Source organism: Indicator indicator, chromosome 23, assembly GCF_027791375.1.
Source record: "Indicator indicator isolate 239-I01 chromosome 23, UM_Iind_1.1, whole genome shotgun sequence".
NCBI lineage: Eukaryota > Metazoa > Chordata > Aves > Piciformes > Indicatoridae > Indicator > Indicator indicator.
In genome coordinates, this window is record NC_072032.1 from 8350578 (window position 1) to 8369167 (window position 18590).

Below are 18590 nucleotides of genomic sequence, written 5' to 3' on the forward strand. Positions count from 1 at the left end.
CGGCTGGTTTGGGGTTTTTGGTGGGGGTTTTTTGTTGGGTTTTTGTTTTTTCTTGGGTTTTTGTTTTTTCTTGCTGGTGGTTTGGTTTGGCTTGTTGCTATTTTAAATTTGCTTTTCTCAGAAATCCGACGGCTGCCTTCCCAGCGGCATTTTTACAAAACCAGCGTTTTCCAGAGCAATTTTGGGGAGCAAAGGGATGGCAGCAGCGCATCTCCCCCTGTGTGGTGCCACAGGTCTGGGACCAGATTCATTTCTATGCATGAAAAAAAACAAACCAAACCAAACCAAACCAAACCAAACCAAACCAAACTAAAACCTTTTAGGATAAAAGACACTCTGAAGTAAATTCTCAGAGAAAACATTACCAGGTAGAGCTGCGAGTGCAGGTCTCTACAGCTTTTACTGGTTTCCCAGCTAAACTGTGAAGGAATACTCGGGAGACCCTCCCACACTGCAAAGCTAATGCCTTACTGACCAGGTTTGAGCCAATGCCACCAGTAGCTGAGCTGCTGGCATCTGGAGCTCAAAATGTGACATGACTCAGCTTAATTAGAAGATAATTCAAGCCCTGTCTGTACACCACGAGCTCCAGAAAATTCCCCCCAGGTGGAAAATCATTCAGCCCCAACATGGAGCTGCTCACAGCTTCAGAGCAGATGATTTTCCTACTCCAGGTCAGTCAGCATCCCACCCGTGAAACCTATTCATGTGAGTGGTATTACCCACAGCTGCTGGATGCAGGAGTCACTCTGGGATTCCCACTCACTCAGCTCATGTTCTCCAGCAGTGCTGGAGTTGCTGCTGGTTTCTCTCTCAGCACAGTTTAGGAGGAGGCTGCTAATCCTTGCTTGAGTACCTCATCCAGAGGTCTGGTCTCACAGAAGGCGAGCAACACTGTAGAGCCTTAGCTGTTCCCTGGTGTGCAGAACCCACAGGCTGTGGCCACAGATCTCAGGACACTGTCTGTGTTCAGAGGCCATTTAGAGTACCAGCACCACAGAGCTGGCTCTCAAACCGTGCCCTCTGGACCATCACAGCTCTGCAGCTGATCCTGGTGTGGGATCAGATTGTGTGGTCACACATCTGCTTTGATGACAGCAGCACAGGGCAGCTGCTGAGGAACACCCTTGGGAGAATGCTCAGCATCCAGCACACTAAAGCTGAATGCTCTCACCTGCCTGAGCCTCCTGGCTCCCACCATCCTTGTTCCTGCCACTGACACTCTGGCTCTCCCAGACAACAAAACAGAGCACAATGCAGCAATTCGAGGTTATCATATTAGTCATAAAAAGCCCCTCCAAGTCCCACATGGACCCCCCAACAAGGCCCCACCCAGCACCTACCTGAGGCACCTGCTGCACTGCACACAAAGCTCTGTACTCCTACATGGGGTGTTTGGGAAGGATGCAGCTTGTTTTCAGTGTCACCAATGAGGAGCAGAGACCCTGGCATGGTATAAGCAGAATCTGCTGATCGAGGGGAAGATAATTAGGGCACAAGGAGGAGGTGTTTGCTCTGCTTCATTCTGTGAGTTAATTTTTTGTTGTTGTTGTTAATTACTTTGCTATTCATTCATAAAATGCCGTGGAGGAGACTCAGAATGTGGAACACATTCCAGAGGATGTTTAGCAAAGCATTTGCCAGAGGACAAATCCCCATCTCAGAGGCACTGAGTGGCATGTTCAGAGTCTGATTCAGGATTTTCAGGCCCTGTCTTTGGCACATACCAAAGATCTGGGGCATCAGCATGTTTTTGGACTTGTTCCTGTAAAACCAATGTTAAATGCAAGGGTGCAAGCCTCTATTAGTGAGAAATGATTGAGATTAATTGCATCTTACCACTGTTCACTATATGATTGAGGTTAAAAGAGATGGAAACTGTGTCTGGTTTACTTCAAATATTTCAGTTTATGCTGAATAAGATTCAGTTGTTCACTCAATAAACAGCAGTAAAATGTCTTATAGTGGGAATAACAAGGGGGGGGAAGGCACTTTGGGAGATAACTGAAAACATGATAAAATATTTTGTGTCATTGCTTACACACAGCAGCCAGTGATGCTCTAAAAAATCACTGGAAACCAGTGCTCTACATTATCCCCCCCAGAAGTTTCTTGGTGTTATTTCCACTTGAGCAGGGAATATAAATTTAGGGAGATGTTTTTTTAGCTGAATTCTGATTTTTTTTTCACCTTTGTTGCACATCTTCTGCTCCAGACTGAACTCACAGCCATGTTATGTCCTTCTATTCTCACACTACATAAGCACAATGTTAAAAATAAAGTTTTGTCTGTACAAAGTTAAATCCATTTCCCAAAACTACACCATGATGTCTGCTTGTAGCCTTCTGTATTGGCAAATACCCCTCAGCTCCTGCATCACATGTACAAAACTGTGCTGCTCAAACACAGATGTATTTCAGGACTCAAAGGAACATTATTTTAGAGTGTTTGGGCAGCTACAGTCTTCAGGTTCTGTCTCAAAGAGTAAGTGAGAAAATCTGGCTGTCATAGAACCCTTCTAAGAGCAAATAAACCAAAGATCTTTAACAACATTAGAAGATTTGCCAGAGTCTGTGAGGTAAAACAAGGCACAGAACAGGGAGGACACTGAGGGGACAGGCAGGTGAAATGGGATCCTGGTGAGTTTGTCTAACAGAGTGGGTTTACATAACTGGTTCACATCAAGGGTCACATAAAACACGTTCTTCTCTGCCAGGAGCATTTCTGTCAGTGTTTTTCCTCTCCAGCCACACGTCTGAACTGCACAGTCCCCTCAGGTGGGCAGCATGAGGGCTGTCACAGTGACAATAACCCTGGCAGGAAGGACTTGTTCCATCTTCCTGGTGCTGCCTGGCAGAGATGTGAGTTCATCACCAGTGCTGCTGGAGGGGAGGGTCCAGACTGGTCTTGATCTGGGCTGCTGCTCTGATGCCTTAGCCTCTGCCAGGGCTTCCCAGCATTTCTTAAGTCCTTTAATTTCTGTAGGGGACTGTACATCAGGAAGGACCACCACCACACCACTTCAGAGGGATGCTGAGGGGGGTCCTGAAAGCACCAAACAGTCCCAACTTCTCTCACGAGCCTTTCACCATTTTTCTCGCCAATCCTTCCCTGTATTCCCACCCTTCCTCCTGCCAGCTGCTGGACTGCACTGCCACGGCCCACCTGCACCACTTTGGGTCAGGCTGCCATGAAACCAGCCACACTAGGAGAGACCTACATGGGGCCTCCATCCTGCACCCTTCATCTGGTTGCAGGGGAAGTGGGTGTAGGTGCTGTGCTGGTCTCAATGGGAAAGCCAGTGCAGCTCATGGCATGCAGAGACCCTCAGGGGCCCAGGAAACTTCAGCAGCTACTGGGCTGGAGTATTGGGCACCTAGAACTTCATTGGGCCAGTTTTCAGAAGGTCCCTCTCAATGCTTGTTGCTTTCAGAATCTTCATTCCAGCTCCAAACAGCATTACACCATCCTCTTTCCCTTCCAGGCCTTAACTTCCCTTAGGGAAGAATAACCAGAGGGAAGTCTTTGCTTTCAGCTCTTGTTTTACCTCTGAAACACCTCTAGTTACAAAAAGATGACTGAGATGCCTCAGCACAGCTCCGTTCAGCTCAGACTTTCCATGTCCTTTCAGGAATACACAATATTCCACCCACATTACAGGTGCTCCCCTCAACACAACTCTGAGGGCAAAGACAGAAAAGGTGTTTGGGCACCTGGAAATCAGACCCAGTAAGCAAAACCATGTCCCAGTACCATTGCAAAAGCACTTCTGTGAGTTACAAAGACAAAACCACACAGCAGAGACCATGTGAAGGATGCTTGCATTGTATTTTATTTTTCCCCAGAAGCCCTGAGGACAGGAATACAAAAGTCCCAGTAGCAATGTCACAGAGTTTAGCAACTGAGATGTTTGGAAACCTGGAGAGCTCAGAGACTGACTTGTAAACTGCTGTTAAGTAAAGTGCACAAAGAGGTGGGATGCATCTAAAAATCAGACTGATCTGAGATTAAAGGACGTCCTGGGTCTGTGGACAAACATTTTCCTCCAGCAGAGCTACAGAGAAACCCAGGAAAGGGAGAAAGCTCCCTAGACCCTCTGAACTGTGTCTGACCAGGTCTAATGAGAATGCTTAGGTGGCAGAATGCAAGCCCTGTTGTGTGTTTCTCTGCTGAGCTGCCCTTGCAGAAAAACGATGATTAAAAGAGGCAGTAATTAACAGGGGTTTCTCAAGCGTGCCTTTCTCAAGTGCTGGCTGAGAGGGAAGGTGAGTGCTGGCCAGAGGCCAGGCTGGCACAGAGACAGTGCTCCAGAGGATGTGTGTTCAACACATTCTCCTGTGAGGAGTCAACAGTCCTCCTTGCTTCAAGGCAGAGAGGAAGAACCCCCTCCTATCCAGCTGGGTACACTGCCCATTGACACGGAGAGTTCTTGCCACAGACACACAGAAAACAGAAAAGTAGAGATTTAAAAAAGGTCATCAACGACCCAGCCCAAGGCCCAGGCACCTGCCTCTGAGTTGGACACTCCTGGGAAACCTTGCTTCTGCAGATTCTGCAGGGAAGGAGCACTCTGAGAAATGCCTTTCTGCACACATGTGTTTGGGATGAAGAAAGTGGGGGGACCACCCAGATCACACAAGGGGATCAGGTTTAATCTGTGAATCACTTGGGTCCAGAGCTGATGTAACTGCACAGCACCACTTCTCAAGATGCTTTTTCCTCACAGATTTCTGCCATTTTTCTTTCCAGCCTTGATCTTTGGGTTTGTTTTACAAAAGGCCCCAAATGGGAACTCCCTGAGGTAAAGTGCACCCATTGTCAGCTGAGAATTTCATAGTGCTGACATCTTCTGTCCACAGCAAAGAGGGACAGCACAGTATGAATTCCCCACTCTTTTCACAGGGAGGGGAAAAAACAGGTCTGGTAATGATCCCTTCAGGCTGTGCAAGCTTGAGGATCTCTGGAACAGTGGCTCTTTTGCATGTTAACCTCAAAGAACAGTTTCATTTAGGTTGTTCTGGGATCCCGGCATTAAAGATCTGCCTTACGCTCCAGTGTCAGAGGTTTGTTATTGCTGGTTTTGTTTGGTTTCCTTTTTTGTGTGTGTGTGTCTTTATCCTTAAGAAGAAGTAAAATCAGGTTAGCAGTTAGATTCAACTGGCCTGGTGATGAACTTGATTTGTCCTTGTCTGCATTTTCAGCTGAAGCCTTCACAGCCAAGTTAGCCAGGCTGACAGCAGAGGTGGCTTTGCTTTGCAGGGCAGTAGGGACCTTCTGAAATTCTGCCTCTCTATTATTTCTGGTAGTTCAGAAGTACATCTTCTAAATATCTGTGTTGGAGGAAAAACATCTTCCCAACTGCAAGGCTCTTGCAAGATAAACTATCAAGATCCTGCCTTAATTGCTTTCCAAGCAGTACTTGTGCAAGTCAAAAGATATTTGGCAGAACTGTAAATCAGCTTTTGTCCGAGGTGGTCTGAAGCTATACTGAGGGGTTTAAATTTTCTCCTTGTTTAATTTTTATAGTCCCTTGATGCATGAGGAAACACCTCCAAGAGGTGAGTGACTAAGCCAGTGCTGCAGAGAATCCATTCTAATTTGTATTCACTATTTGACTGAAGGCTTCTGCAGCTCACTTGGAAATTGATTTTCAAGCACCCTGTCCTCCTTGATACTCTGGACTTGCTTCACCCACCAAACCCTGCAAAGCATGGCTGGTCACCTCTTAGTTCACTCTGGTTAAGCTGGGACTATGGCCAGCAAAGCAGGTCTGGGAGATCTGCACCCAGCCAGCGACCACAAACCACACTGGAGCCAGCTGCTGGAGCTCAGTGTGCAGGGCAGCTCCCTGGGGTTAGGTGCTTGTGCTTCCATCTGGATCCTCAGCTTTCAGCCTGGTGTGATTCCAGCTGATTCACCTCAGGTAGCTCACTGGAGGCCACTGCCATGACTTTTAAAACTTCACACTTGCACTGCAGCTTTTTGGTAACTGCAGAACATTCTGAGTATTCCTACAAGATTTCACAACCTGCTTTCCAGAGGTAACTCTGAAAGATACTGGGATTCCACCTCAGGAAGGCAAGAAGCAGACTGGGATGACCTTTGTCACTTCAGCTTGCCCACTGGTGCCACAGCAGCCAAATCTGAATCAGCTCCTGGATTTCAGTTTGCTGACATCAAACTCTACCCCATTCATTATTTGAAGACATTGGTTGATTCTGTAGTGTGTACACAAGAGGTCTTTAGAGGTGGTGCTTGATGTGGGACACCCTCTAGAGGAGCAGGGTGAGCCAACAGTCTGTGTGTTGTCAACTCTGCTAGAAATCTAACTGTGTTTAAGGCATTTTTGTTCTGACAGAATGGAAGTGAAGGCAAATTAAAAACACATGTTGGTAAAGGAAGAATAAATTACATGAGTTATTTTATATATATATATATATATATATATATATATACATATATATATAATGAGTAATAAATAGCATTGGAATCATCTCCCAAGAGAAGCAGTGAATTCCCTTACACTGGACAGCTTTAAGACTCAGCTTGACAGAGTGCTGAGCCAGCTCATTTCAACTACCCCATCACCTAGAAAGATTGGAGCAGATGATCCTTGAGGTCCCTTCCAACCTGGCATTCTGTGATTCTGAGTCTCTTAGGAAAGAAAAAGCCCCCAAATCTGAGTGTTTTACCCAGAGTATGCACAAGCCATAACACATGCTCTAGTTCATGAACATTTCAAAGCATCATCAGCTTGTTAAAAGCATCCTGTTTGGTACCCCATAGCCTTGCCACAATTAACATCCTTTATAAAATAAATTAAACAAATTAAAAAAAAAAAAAAATCACCCCAGTAAAAATCCCCCAACCCCAGCATTTCAGTGCAAATACAAAGCCCTGTGACAAAGGATTTGTGCAGCTGCAGGAAGATGAACCATTCAGTTCAGGGCATAGTTGAACTGGTTGGCAAACTTCTCGTGCTTTCGTTGGTCCACTCGGTTCATGGCTTTCACCACCCTCTTCATAGCACCCCTGGAAGAAACAAAACAAGAATAAACCCAGTTATGTTGATGTTCCACAGCCTCACAGACTGTTTATGAATGTTGGGGGGAGGGGGGTGGAAAAGAGCTATGATTAATCACTACCAGGCTTCTGAACACTGCCCTGATGAGGCTGAACAAATTTGTCTTGTTAACTCAATTAGCTGCAGCGATACAAACAGTTTAATTCAGCAATGGTTTTATTAACAGGAGTAAACAAATTAGAGCCTCTCAGTTTAATGGCTGTGCCACCCTCCCAGCACCACTCCTGAGAGGCACACAGTGCAAGTTTGATTTTCAAAAGCATGCAGCTGCTCTCGGGGGAAAAAAAAGTAACTAGAAGTATCTAACAAGGCCTGCTGTTTGCAGGTGTGCTCAGATGTCACCCTGAATCTCCTTATGGCAGAGGAAGTTGTCTGTTAACACAGCGCTGTGAAGACCTGGACATGGCCAGCATCGAGGTTTGAATCATAGAATTGTTTTGCTTGGAAACAGCCTCTAAGATCATTGAGTCCAGCCATAAACCAAACACCCCCATGGCCATTAAACCACATCCCAGAGTGCCATGGCCACAGGTTTCTTAAACACCTTCAGGGATAGTGACTCCACCACCTCCCTGAGCAGGCTGTTCCAATCCCTGACCACTCTTGCAGGAAAAGAATTTTTCCTAATGTCCAACCTAAACCTCCCCTGGCACAAATTCAGTCTATTGCCTCTCATTCTATCACCTGATGCTAGGGAGAAGAGACCAACCTCCACCTCACTCCAACCTCCTTTCAGGGAGTTGAGGACAGCAATGAGGTCTCCTCTCAGCCTCCTTTTCTCCAGGCTGTACAACTCCAGGTTCCTCAGCTACTCTTCATCAGACCTGTTCTCCAGACCTTTCCCCAGCTTTGTTGCCCTTCTCTGGACACACTCCAGCACCTCAATGTCCAGCTAAAGGCTGGCCTGGAGGGGGTACATCTCATTTAAGGCCATCACACTAGCTGATGTCTCCCTTGATTTCTACATCAGAGATGCAGGCAGTAAGCCCCATCACACAAAGTGGATGGTTTCAAGTCTAGTGCTGCTAGACCCTGCAGTAACATGAAGACAAGACAGGCTCCTGGCATCGTGCACCAGCTGTCTTCAGGATCAGGCCCTACACACCATTCCAGCTCTGCTCCTGTGGCTCCGAGAGGCAAGCTGACCTAACAATCAGCTCCCTAACAGCTTATTTTAAAAGCCATTTTGAAACACCTGAAAACAGAGGCTACTTCCTAATAACACTTCTAAATGGTGGGATTAAAGATTTTCTCAGCAGTGACTGTAATGAAAACCCACATCCTGAAAAACCACCTTGGAAGGGGAATGCTTCCAGCAAAATTCTGCCAATAAAGTTACCAGAGTAAGGAAAATGTGCTCATGGTTTTGCACTTCAAATATTGCCTAATTGGTAGGAGAAAAGTGAGCCTTTAGCAGTGCAGAGTGGCCTTGACACTTTCATGTCAGGTAGGTTTTACATTAGCACCACTGGATTGTGCGACACTGTAAATGAAATGAGATCCCACCTTGATGATCTGTGTGCAATTTCACTTAGCTTTATTGGCAGAGCAGGGCCTGGGTTTATCACCTTTACATTTCAAGTAATTTGGGGTTGTTAGAAGGAGCCAAGGTTATCATCTTGTTTAGTGCTGCAAAGCATGAAACCTATTAAAAACATGACAGGTTTGATTGCTTATGCCTGGCACCAAGACACACTCAACATCATTAGCACAAACCACTGCAAACCACTGGTTTGTGGAAGCTGATGGGAAGCTCTGAGCTGTGCATCTCTGCCTTCTGAGATCAGGGACATGAGAATTTCACAGAAAACAGTCTGCTTCTGCAGGTAAAAGTGATGTGGGTTGGGCTTTATCATTGTAACCACTACATCAGAGAAGGGAAAAGGGAGTTTGAACAAATTCTGTGCCTTAGCTGCTGTTCAACTCAAGTAGTACCTGTTTGGAATAACCCACCAGCAATGATGTTAGAGTAATCTTTTAGGTTTTTGATCTGTCAATCTTTGCACTTCTCACTTTCCTTCCACTACTTCATTTCTGACAGGTGAAAACTCTCTCAGCCACTGAAGCTGCTTCCCCTTTGATGGAGCTCAGAGCGTGCTTGGGCAAATCTGTGCTGCAGCCACATCTAACCAAGGTTATCTATCAGAAACAGCAGAGTGGACATGGAGCTCCTATATGTTCTACAACTTATTCAGCTTGGTGGGTGGGTAGGCTCCCACTTCCATCTGAGTTAGTGAGAAGAGTTCTGCATCCACATGTTGCTGGTACAGGGACTAATCATCTCCAAACTTTTCGACTGAAAAGGGACCTGCAGCAGGCTCCAGTCCTTGGTATTTACAGAAGTCAGTGGGGGTTAAGTGAACAAGGACCACAAGAGAAAGATCCAAATGATTTTCTTAATCAGTTGAAAGAGTTCTCAAACTACTTCTCCCCAGTATTAAGTCACAGGACAAGAAGAAATGGCCTCAAATTGGCCCAGGGGAGGTCCAGATTGGAGATTAGGATAAATTTCTTAGCTGCAAGAGTGATCAGGCATTGTAACAGGCTGCCCAGGGAGATGGTGAAGTGACCATCGCTGGAGGTGTTCAAGGAACCTGTGGCCATGGCACTCTGGGACATAGCTTAGTGGATAGGGTGGTGGTGGGTTGACAGTTGGACTGGATGTTCTTTTCCAACCAAAACAATTGCAGGAGTGAATAAAGGAAGAGAAAAATGCAATGGCAGCGTGTCAGTGAGTGTGGACACTGGATTGCAAGGCATCAGGCCGAGCTAGCAACTGAGCACACACAGGAGTGAGAGGAAATTCTCAGGGAATCCAGGCAGCAGTCAACACTTTGGGAAGGTCTTTGAGCATACACCAGAGCCTTGAGGGTGACTCAAGATACCGTCAGATGGCAGAAGCAAAGGGGTTTTGCCAGATGCTTTTATTAACTGAAGTTCTACTCAGGACAGCCCTTCTCAGGCTTGCCAAAAGGAAAAGTCCCTTACACCCCACCTACACCACTCAGCATGTCTGATGCTGTAGGCTGTGTCACTCCCCGTGTTTGTCTTCTTTCCAGATCCAGTACTGCCTCCACACATAAAGCAGCAGCCACCTGAGTAACATCACCCAGAGAAGCCACTACAGCAGTTAAAGGATTTAAAAAAAAAAAAAAAAGTGAGAAGGATGAACAAATGTCTTTCCCGGGGAAAATGGTAAATGAGCTGAAAATCATTCTCAAAGAGAGCTTTGGTCAGCAGTACCTGCTGCTTTTTACCTTCCAGAGGCAGAGAAGGCTTTCCTGCTCTGCTGGTAGCAGAGAGAGTTGTTCAGTGAGAGCATGATGATGTGGAAACAAAAAGTGCCACTGAAAGGGAAACAGCAATTAACAGGGGATAGAAAACTCAAGCCTCTTACTTATTGAAGACCTTCTTCTCCAGCCGGGAACGAGAAGTGTTGGCCTGCTGCTTCAAATCTGTCAGATTTGGGTATTTTTTCTTCTTCCCTTTCTTTTTCTCTCCTTTTCCATTATTTTTAGAGGAGCCAAGATCCACTCCTGTAGCTGCTTCAACTTCTCTCATGAACTCTGGATCTCGCCACTCTGTTGAAAACACAAAGCATGCACTTTGAAACTCCTAGCCCAGGCAGAATCTGCAGCCTCCCAAGGCACAGGGCAGGTGACACAAGCACTGTGGTTACTGTTTAGAAATTAACGTATGTGAGAAACTTATCTCCAGGAACAAATTCTGAATAAGCTTAAAAATAGACCTAAAGAAATGGAATATGTCAACTTCTGAGCAGAGCTGAGGTGGCAACACTGCAACTTTTCTGCATTAAATCCCATATTTGCTTCAAAACATGAACAGGTAATCTGACACCTAAAGAGCACTCTTGAGCAAGACAACATGACCCTGGCTGCCATGAGCCCAGATTTGCATCTGGAAAAGAGGCCACTTCATCCCATGCTTCCTCAGTTTAATTATCTAAATCAAGTTTCTTCTCTCAACAGCAGCACAGGAGCTCGTAACAGGTAGAGCCTTGCCTAGCAGGACAATGTTGAGGCCTTCAGCAACCGAGCTGAGGACTCAAGCAGCCGAGCCTAGGAGGTTGGAGGAGATGATCTCTAAGGTCCCTTCCAACCTAAACTGTTCTATGATTCTATGTGGCTGGAGAATGGGTATCTTCAAGGGAAATGTAGTGAAAAAGGCATTGCATTACTCATAGAATGTTTTGGGATTGAAGAGATCTTCAAAATCATCTAGTTCCAAACACCCTATCATGGGCAGGGACACCTTCCACTAGACCTCATCCAACCCAGCCTTGAACACCTCCAGGGAGGGGGCAGCCATAACCTCCCTGGGCATCTGTTCCAGTGTCTCACCACCATCACTGTAAATAATTTCTTCCTAATTTCCAGTCTAAATCTGCCCTTATATTACAGACTTTGAGCATAGGGGGGGGGGGGAAGTGGTCCAAAAGTGGGCAGAAATATCAGGATTGTGCATTTTAACAGCCAGTAATTGTGAGTCACTTGTCAGGTAGTTTCCTGGCTGCCAATCAATCTTTTTTGCTTACAGAAATTGTGACAGCAAATGCTCACTGCCTCTATTTACCATCTATGTAGACAGAGAAAACCAACCAGTCCTAACCCACTGCGCAGCTCCACTTACACACCAAAACGGTCACTGAGTGTGACAGATACTGCTAACAACATTCCAGGAGGTCAGAGGCAATTGTCCTCACTTAAGAGGAGGGTGTTTAGGAACCCCAGAGCAATTTTCCAGGGAAAGGTTAGATCTAACCCACTACAAGCCATGAAAGCAAGGACTGATTAAAATCCAACCCACCAAAAAGCATGAGGGAAATGAAGCTGTGCAGGAGAAGAACAGAGGGGAAAAAAAACAGGACACGTATACTTGATAGATCAGAAGAGCTTACAGACCTGATTTTTTTTTTTTTTGTTTTCTTTTTTTTTTATTTGAAGTGAGGGAATACAGAGCAGCACAATTCAGATACAGGATCCAAGATTAAGGAAAACTGTCTAAACAGTTTATCTCCCAGTAATAAGAAGGCGTCACAGTTTAGGAACCCAGTGAAAGGAGCAATTGTTTAAACACAAGGCCAAAAAACCGCCGGCGTCCAGTCGAGATGAAATGAGCATTTGAGTAAAATGAAGGAGCAATTTAAAAGCCTTTGAGAAAAATCAATAGGATGCCAAGGAAGAGCAGCCTTTTTGAGCACTGATGGGCCCCTAAAGCTCTTCAGACATTGTTACTGAGTTTAGCAGCAGGGAAAAGAAAATGACACAGCTGGGCAGGGTAGGCGGGGATCGATACCGCAGTTAGTAAAGAGATGCTATTTCACATCTGGCTGCCCAGCGGCCTGCCCGCACCAGCCTGCCCTCATACCTGTTTGTTAACAAGTCACTAAGGGCTGAAAAACCAGATACTCTTCAGGGCTGACACAAAAAATAGGCACTTAATTTGCTCCTGTGTGCAAACTATTGGCAAAGGATGAAGGCTGCAGATTAGCGGCGCAGGGCAATCCCTCCTGGTTCCTTGTCTGGGGACTCAAGAGGCCAAAGCATCACCGTGTGGAGACCAGCCAGAGTTTAACATCTTGTACCAAGTTTAAAAATGCCCCTTAACAGCAGCAGCAGCCATTATCACACACACTTGGTTAGTTTAAGATCAGGATTTTCCTCTCCACAAATCAACCCACACCCAACAGGGAGGTGTGGGAAGCATCTCCCAAGGGATTCTCCTGCATGGGACAGTTTTAAGACTCAGCTTGATAAGGTGCTGGGCCAGCTCATTTCAACTACACCATCACCTAGAAAGGCTGGACCAGGTGATGCTTAGGGTCCTTTCCAACCTGCCATTCTGTGAATTTAAAGGTGCAGTTTAACCCCCCAACTCATCCCCAGATTTTCATGGTTTTGTCAAAATTTTTCAAGATGTCACCATTAGAAGATGATGTTCTCAAATGTCAGATTGAAGCACACCCATCTCCAACCCCATTTCCCCCTGTTTTTTACCTTTTTTGGGACAAGGGTTCCCACTTTTCTATTTCCCAGAGCTGCACAGCTCAGCCCTGCTTCAAGGTCTGTGAAAAAGCCAAGACAAAGCCCATGCCTGCCAACCAACCACCACTTCTAAAGCACAAGCCCAAACCAAACAAAAGACCATTTGAAAAGGTTAATAAAAATGTTATGAAATAAATAAAATCACAGAATGCATCAGGTTGGAAGGGACTCTCAAAGGTCATCTTGTTCAACTGCCCTGCAGTAAAAGAAGGGACATCCCCACCTAGATCAGGCTGCTCAAGACCCCATTAAGTTTGACCTTGAATGTCTCCAGAGAATCACCTCTGGCAACCTGTCCCAGCATTTCACCACTCTCATTGTGAAGAGCTTCCTTCTAATGTCCAACCTAAATGTAGCACAGAAAGAAACCCCCCCTCAAGAGAAGGCAGCGGCTAGAAGTATTTAGTGAGATGTGTGTGTGGCTTTGAAAATCTGTGAGGTTATGCCCAGTAAATGAAGTGCCACAGCTTGTTGAACAGCTCCCCAGACACCGGGGCTGGACCTGTGCATGACATCTCAGCCTAACAGCAGCACTCAGTAAGACAGCAGCAATGTCAGCACTGCTTTGGCACTGGCACACACATCCTCCTGGGCCAGAGGTGAGAAGCCTCTAACAGCACCCAGCTGACACTGTAATAAAAATAAATATTATGTCTAGCCTCCAGCAATAGCAATTTCACAGGGGAAAAAAATACAGAAATCAATATTTTTCAGTGGAAGTGATTTTTATACCACAGTATCAGTTTCTACTTTGAAACCAGAGCCTCAGAAACACCTACCAGTTTCATTTGCTAGTTGGTAGTGCTAGGCTGATGCTTGGACTCCCTGATCCTAAAGGTCTTTTCCAACCAAACAATTCTATGATTCTATGACTAAGTTGGAAATCTTCCTTGTTGGCACAACATCCACAGCCCTGCCCTGGTTTTGCTGTGCCCATGCTGTTGGCTGGATGCCAGTTTAGGGCACCTCATTCCTTCACTCCACCTGGACAAAGATGGAAACTACCTGCAAACACAGCACTTCCCAGCACACGTGGACACCAAAAAATGTTCAGTGACTGCTGCCTTGGTGTGGGGCTGGTAATTGCCAAGTAGGCACGCTCAGAGATGGCCAAATCAGCATTAAAAGAAGCTGTGTAGGTTAGTTCTGAGTTTAATGCATGTTCACCTGACACAGAGTTTCTGGGTGCCACAAACAACTGTCAGCTGTGCTCTGCAGGGGTTTCTTGGAAGGCTTAGCAGCCTCACTATTAATATGACTATGAAACTAGTAAAATACTGAGTCAGAGCTTGAGAGAGACCTAACTCCTTAAAGGGAGCACACTGCAAGTTCTCAATATGATACAGCCTATGGGTAGGTTTAATTAGAAGGTAGAATACTCACCTAGAATAAAGAGGTTAAGCCAGAGACAACTAAGACCTCCTGGAGGAAGGTAGATTAAATAGAAGCTTTGAAAACAAATCTGTTCCCTCCAATTACATTTTGCTGAACAGATCCCTCTCTTGTCCTCCTTTGCAAGTCCATCAGCTTCCAGTATCTTCCTGACTGCAGACCCCTCTGAGCTTCACAAAAATCTGCCCTCTTCTAGTGAGGTTTAGTTGTACTAAAGCATTCATTGCTTGCTGTCTTGCTCATTGCTTGCATTCCTTACCTAGCAGTACAGAATTTTATCTTGGCTAAAAATGCCCAAATAATGTTGGGGAAGGATAAGCCTTCGTTCCAGAGGATCCCACACCTGATAGCAGCAGCCAGGATGCAGGGAGAAGGCCACTGGTGTTGCAGCCTACCCCCACTGTTTAAAAACAAACTCCAGAGTACTGCACAACAACATGTACACAACGAAACAGCACAGGTCTCTTTGCTTCCTCCCTCCAGCCCACCACAAGCATTGTGACCATAAGGACACATGGAGTAGCTGTGATGACAAAAAAGTCAAGCCCCGGGTGAGGGCTTCCCTTCATGAGAGATTTTTCAAATGATGCTGAACAGAAACAGAGCACAAGTGGTGAGTGACTAGACACAGGCCACACAGAATATGATAGCTATGTATAGATAAAGGGAAAAACAAGTTCCCACATTGTGTCAAAAACCCCTCCCTGCCAATATTCATGGCCACATAGTGATCCTAATGATACTATCATGGCATTAGATTAATCACAATTGTTGGAGGCCAGCAAGACTAGACGACTGCTTTTCAGCAGCATGGGGACAGTTACTGTCCAGCATTCCCCAGGAAATGGCTTTAACAGTCCTTAATAAACATGTTCCTTAAGATAAAAGCTGGAATTTGTCTGCCTGAGAAGTGTTAGGAACACTGTGCTACCTATTAGAGCACAGAGTTAACCTTGCTCTGTGTACATCTGCATCCAAACTCACCACACACGCCAGAATCTCTGCACATTAAAATCAAGAGGACTTCAAATGTGAAAATGTGGAGAGGGGCAAAGCAGGAAGATGATCCAAACCCTGTGGATCTCAATTTCTGCCTTTAGCAACAAAAGAATGGGCTCTATTCCTTCTACAGATTGTCACTTTGCTGTCCAACTGGACACTGAGGCTGCTGCCCAACTTCTGTCTACCTTTTACCTCTCTCTCTCTAGATGTAACACAAACAATTACTGCATGGACAGTAAACACATTGTAGCTATTGTAAATGCTGCATACAATATATACACAAACAAACATAAGACAGGCATCACGCTTACATTTAGAGCTTATGTCCCACCTCTGTCTCATTTTTTTATGCCTTTTTATGGTGCACTGCAGACACAAACCTGGCTGAGCTGCCTGCTTCTCCAACCGCATCCTTTCTTCTCTGGCTTTGTCCTCTGCGTTGATGGGAACCCCGGAGTCATCCCGAGGAATTATCTTCCCGTGGAAAGGGCACTTCAGAAAGAAAAGGGGAAAATAAAATCTCTCTCAAAAGTTCTTAATGAAAAGACAATCTTTACATGATATTGAAGACAGCTTAAAGCCAGACACTGGAATCAAGCAACAGAACTCTACACTTGATTTGCAGAATGCTGGGTTGGAAGGGATCCCAAGGATCATCTGGTCCAACCTTTCTAGGTGATGGTGTAGTTGAAATGAGAAGGTTCAATGCCCTGTCAAGCTGAGTCTTAAACATGACCAATATAGATGAATCCACCACTTCGCTTGGGAGATGATTCCAATGTCTGACTGTTCTCATGGGGAAACATTTTCTTCTGAATTCCAGTTGGAATCTCCCCAAGAGACTGTATCCAGTCCCCACTTGATTCCCAGTCCCTCATAGAAAGCATCAGGATCCCATAGTCACCACGTGTTTAGAATATTCATAATCTGAAAGAAATCAGCTCCAGCAGCCAATTTCTAGGGGGCAGGATGCACATCCTGTCAAGCCTGGAGCAAGGGCACCACTGCTGTGTTGTATGATGCTTATGTTACATCCCTATCCTTTAACTATCCCACTGAAAGTGTTTTAGTGCATCCATGTTATCTCAGATAAGACAGGAAGAGGGATATTAGCACAAAGTATTTAAGCAAAGTATTCCTGCTCCACAGGGCTCAATCTGAGGCTGTGTGGGATTTAGCTCTCAAAAAGTGTATATATAATATATATATAATTAGTGTATAAATAAAATCTTTCTTCCTCAAGCACCCAAGTTTCTAAAAACAATTTCACATCAAATACACCTCCAAACAAAGAAAACTTTTCAGCAACCACCTAACAGTGTCTGCTCTACTCATATATCACAGCAATAAATGCAACATAAATACCTGTGACAAGCGCCAAAAATATTGGAGAGTTCCTTAAACGTTTACAACTCCCTGACCAAAAGGGGTATGAAGCAAGTATTAACAGCACACCCCACCAGACAAGAGTTTTCTGCCACTCCCCTGAGCTGTATTTATAACATGAAATAAAATTTTATGGCCATGTTTGACAGATGTGCTCCACAGGGCACATATCCTGGAAGCAGTGCAGCTCGGTGCCCACCTTAATCCGATCCTGTCTTGCACAGAGGCTCCCATCAGGCATCGGCGCTCGGCATTTGTGTTTCACTGGCTCAAACTTGCCAGCAAAGGTTATGTATCTGGTTTTTAACATTTCACTTATTTCTTTGTTTTCCACCTCTTCCTCCACTTCACTGGGTGCCCAAAATCGATGCTCAGAAGCAAACCTGGGAAAACAAGAGAGGAAAAGGACTCAGAAAGCTGTAAGAAAGCACATCAAGGTGTCAGCACCATCCGGTGCTGCATGGATGTGCCAGAGGAAGGGAAGCTTTAGCAGGGAGTCAGAAACCCCAGGAATCCACCATTCCTCTTTGACTCCTGTATGATGAAGATGTTTTTAAAACAGTACCAAAGCCTGGCTGCTATTGATTTCTTGTTTAACCTGCTAACCTATTACAAGTCTTAGCTCTAGTTCATGATCTGACATTCAAAGCCACTTAGCCAATATCCAGCTTCAGTGACTAACTTTGTAATTCTGTAGTCTACATTCTTCATAACAAAATAGTCCTATAATTAAACACAGAAGATAAATCAGGGAGGAAACAGCTTTATCTGAGCCTGTCTGATCTTATTCTGGGCAGTTGTACTCCTGCAGCAGCAGACTACAGTGAGACCAAAAAGAGAGCAATGAGCCTGACAGATTCATTCTTCCAGGTTCTACACAGTGTCCCCAAGCCTGAGAAACTTCTGGTGTGTTCCTCTAGCAAATGAAGCTATTAAAATTTATTTTAAAATTAGAGACCTTATCTAAATTTATAGGCATATCTAGGCAAATACAGAAAAGAGACTGGTACTATGACAGTGGACATGGGGAGCAGGAAAGAAGGGGAGCAAGGATTCTGGAGTGATGCAGTATTCTCAGATTTTCTCAACATCTAGGATCATCTCAAGGATTTACAAAATTTCATTTTAGGCATCCCAGGCTGCCAAGAGTCTGTTACAAGAAACAACTCCAGACACTAATTACCTGACTCATTTTAGTGCTAATCTTCAGATGCAATGACTGCATCATGTCTGATGGTAAAGGTTTCTTTCTCCTATCATAAAGTTAGGATGACCAACTCAATCTTAGATATCTAACTTAACACATCTCAAGATAAAAACAACACAACAATCCCATCCCAAATTTAAGTAAATATGAAGTTAGAGGGAAAAAAAAAATCTAAATAAAGGGGAAAAAAAAAAATCCAGCCTCCATGTTTGGTGCTTCTGGCAAGAAAAATGGAGACATCTAGATTCAAATCTCCTAGTCATAGTCATAACAAGTGCTGCACCAACTCCTTTACTCTAAGAGTCAGCTAGTTCAGTTCAGGGATGAGGGCACATGAAGCTCTAAGTGCCATGCTGCCCAAAATAGTTGGTTAAGCTGGCAGAGCAGTCTCCCCACTGTACAACACTGTGCAGCATACACCCCTTCTCCAAAAGGGAAAAAGAAAAGTACCACA

General features: G+C 45.0%; 1 protein-coding gene across 1 annotated transcript in view; it reads right to left on the minus strand.

The window, feature by feature from the left end:
• Nucleotides 1-6934: 6934 nt before the first annotated feature.
• The window catches only part of UVSSA (UV stimulated scaffold protein A), a 40600-nt gene continuing 28944 nt past the window's right edge, over nt 6935-18590 (minus strand). Inside the window, exons 10-13 of the mRNA XM_054391542.1 lie at nt 17129-17312; nt 15924-16035; nt 10482-10665; nt 6935-7032 (exon numbers count right to left, since the gene is read on the minus strand). Of these exons, the coding sequence (XP_054247517.1) occupies nt 6939-7032; nt 10482-10665; nt 15924-16035; nt 17129-17312 (574 nt within the window). The 3' untranslated portion in view covers nt 6935-6938. The remainder of the gene's footprint in view (nt 7033-10481; nt 10666-15923; nt 16036-17128; nt 17313-18590) is intronic.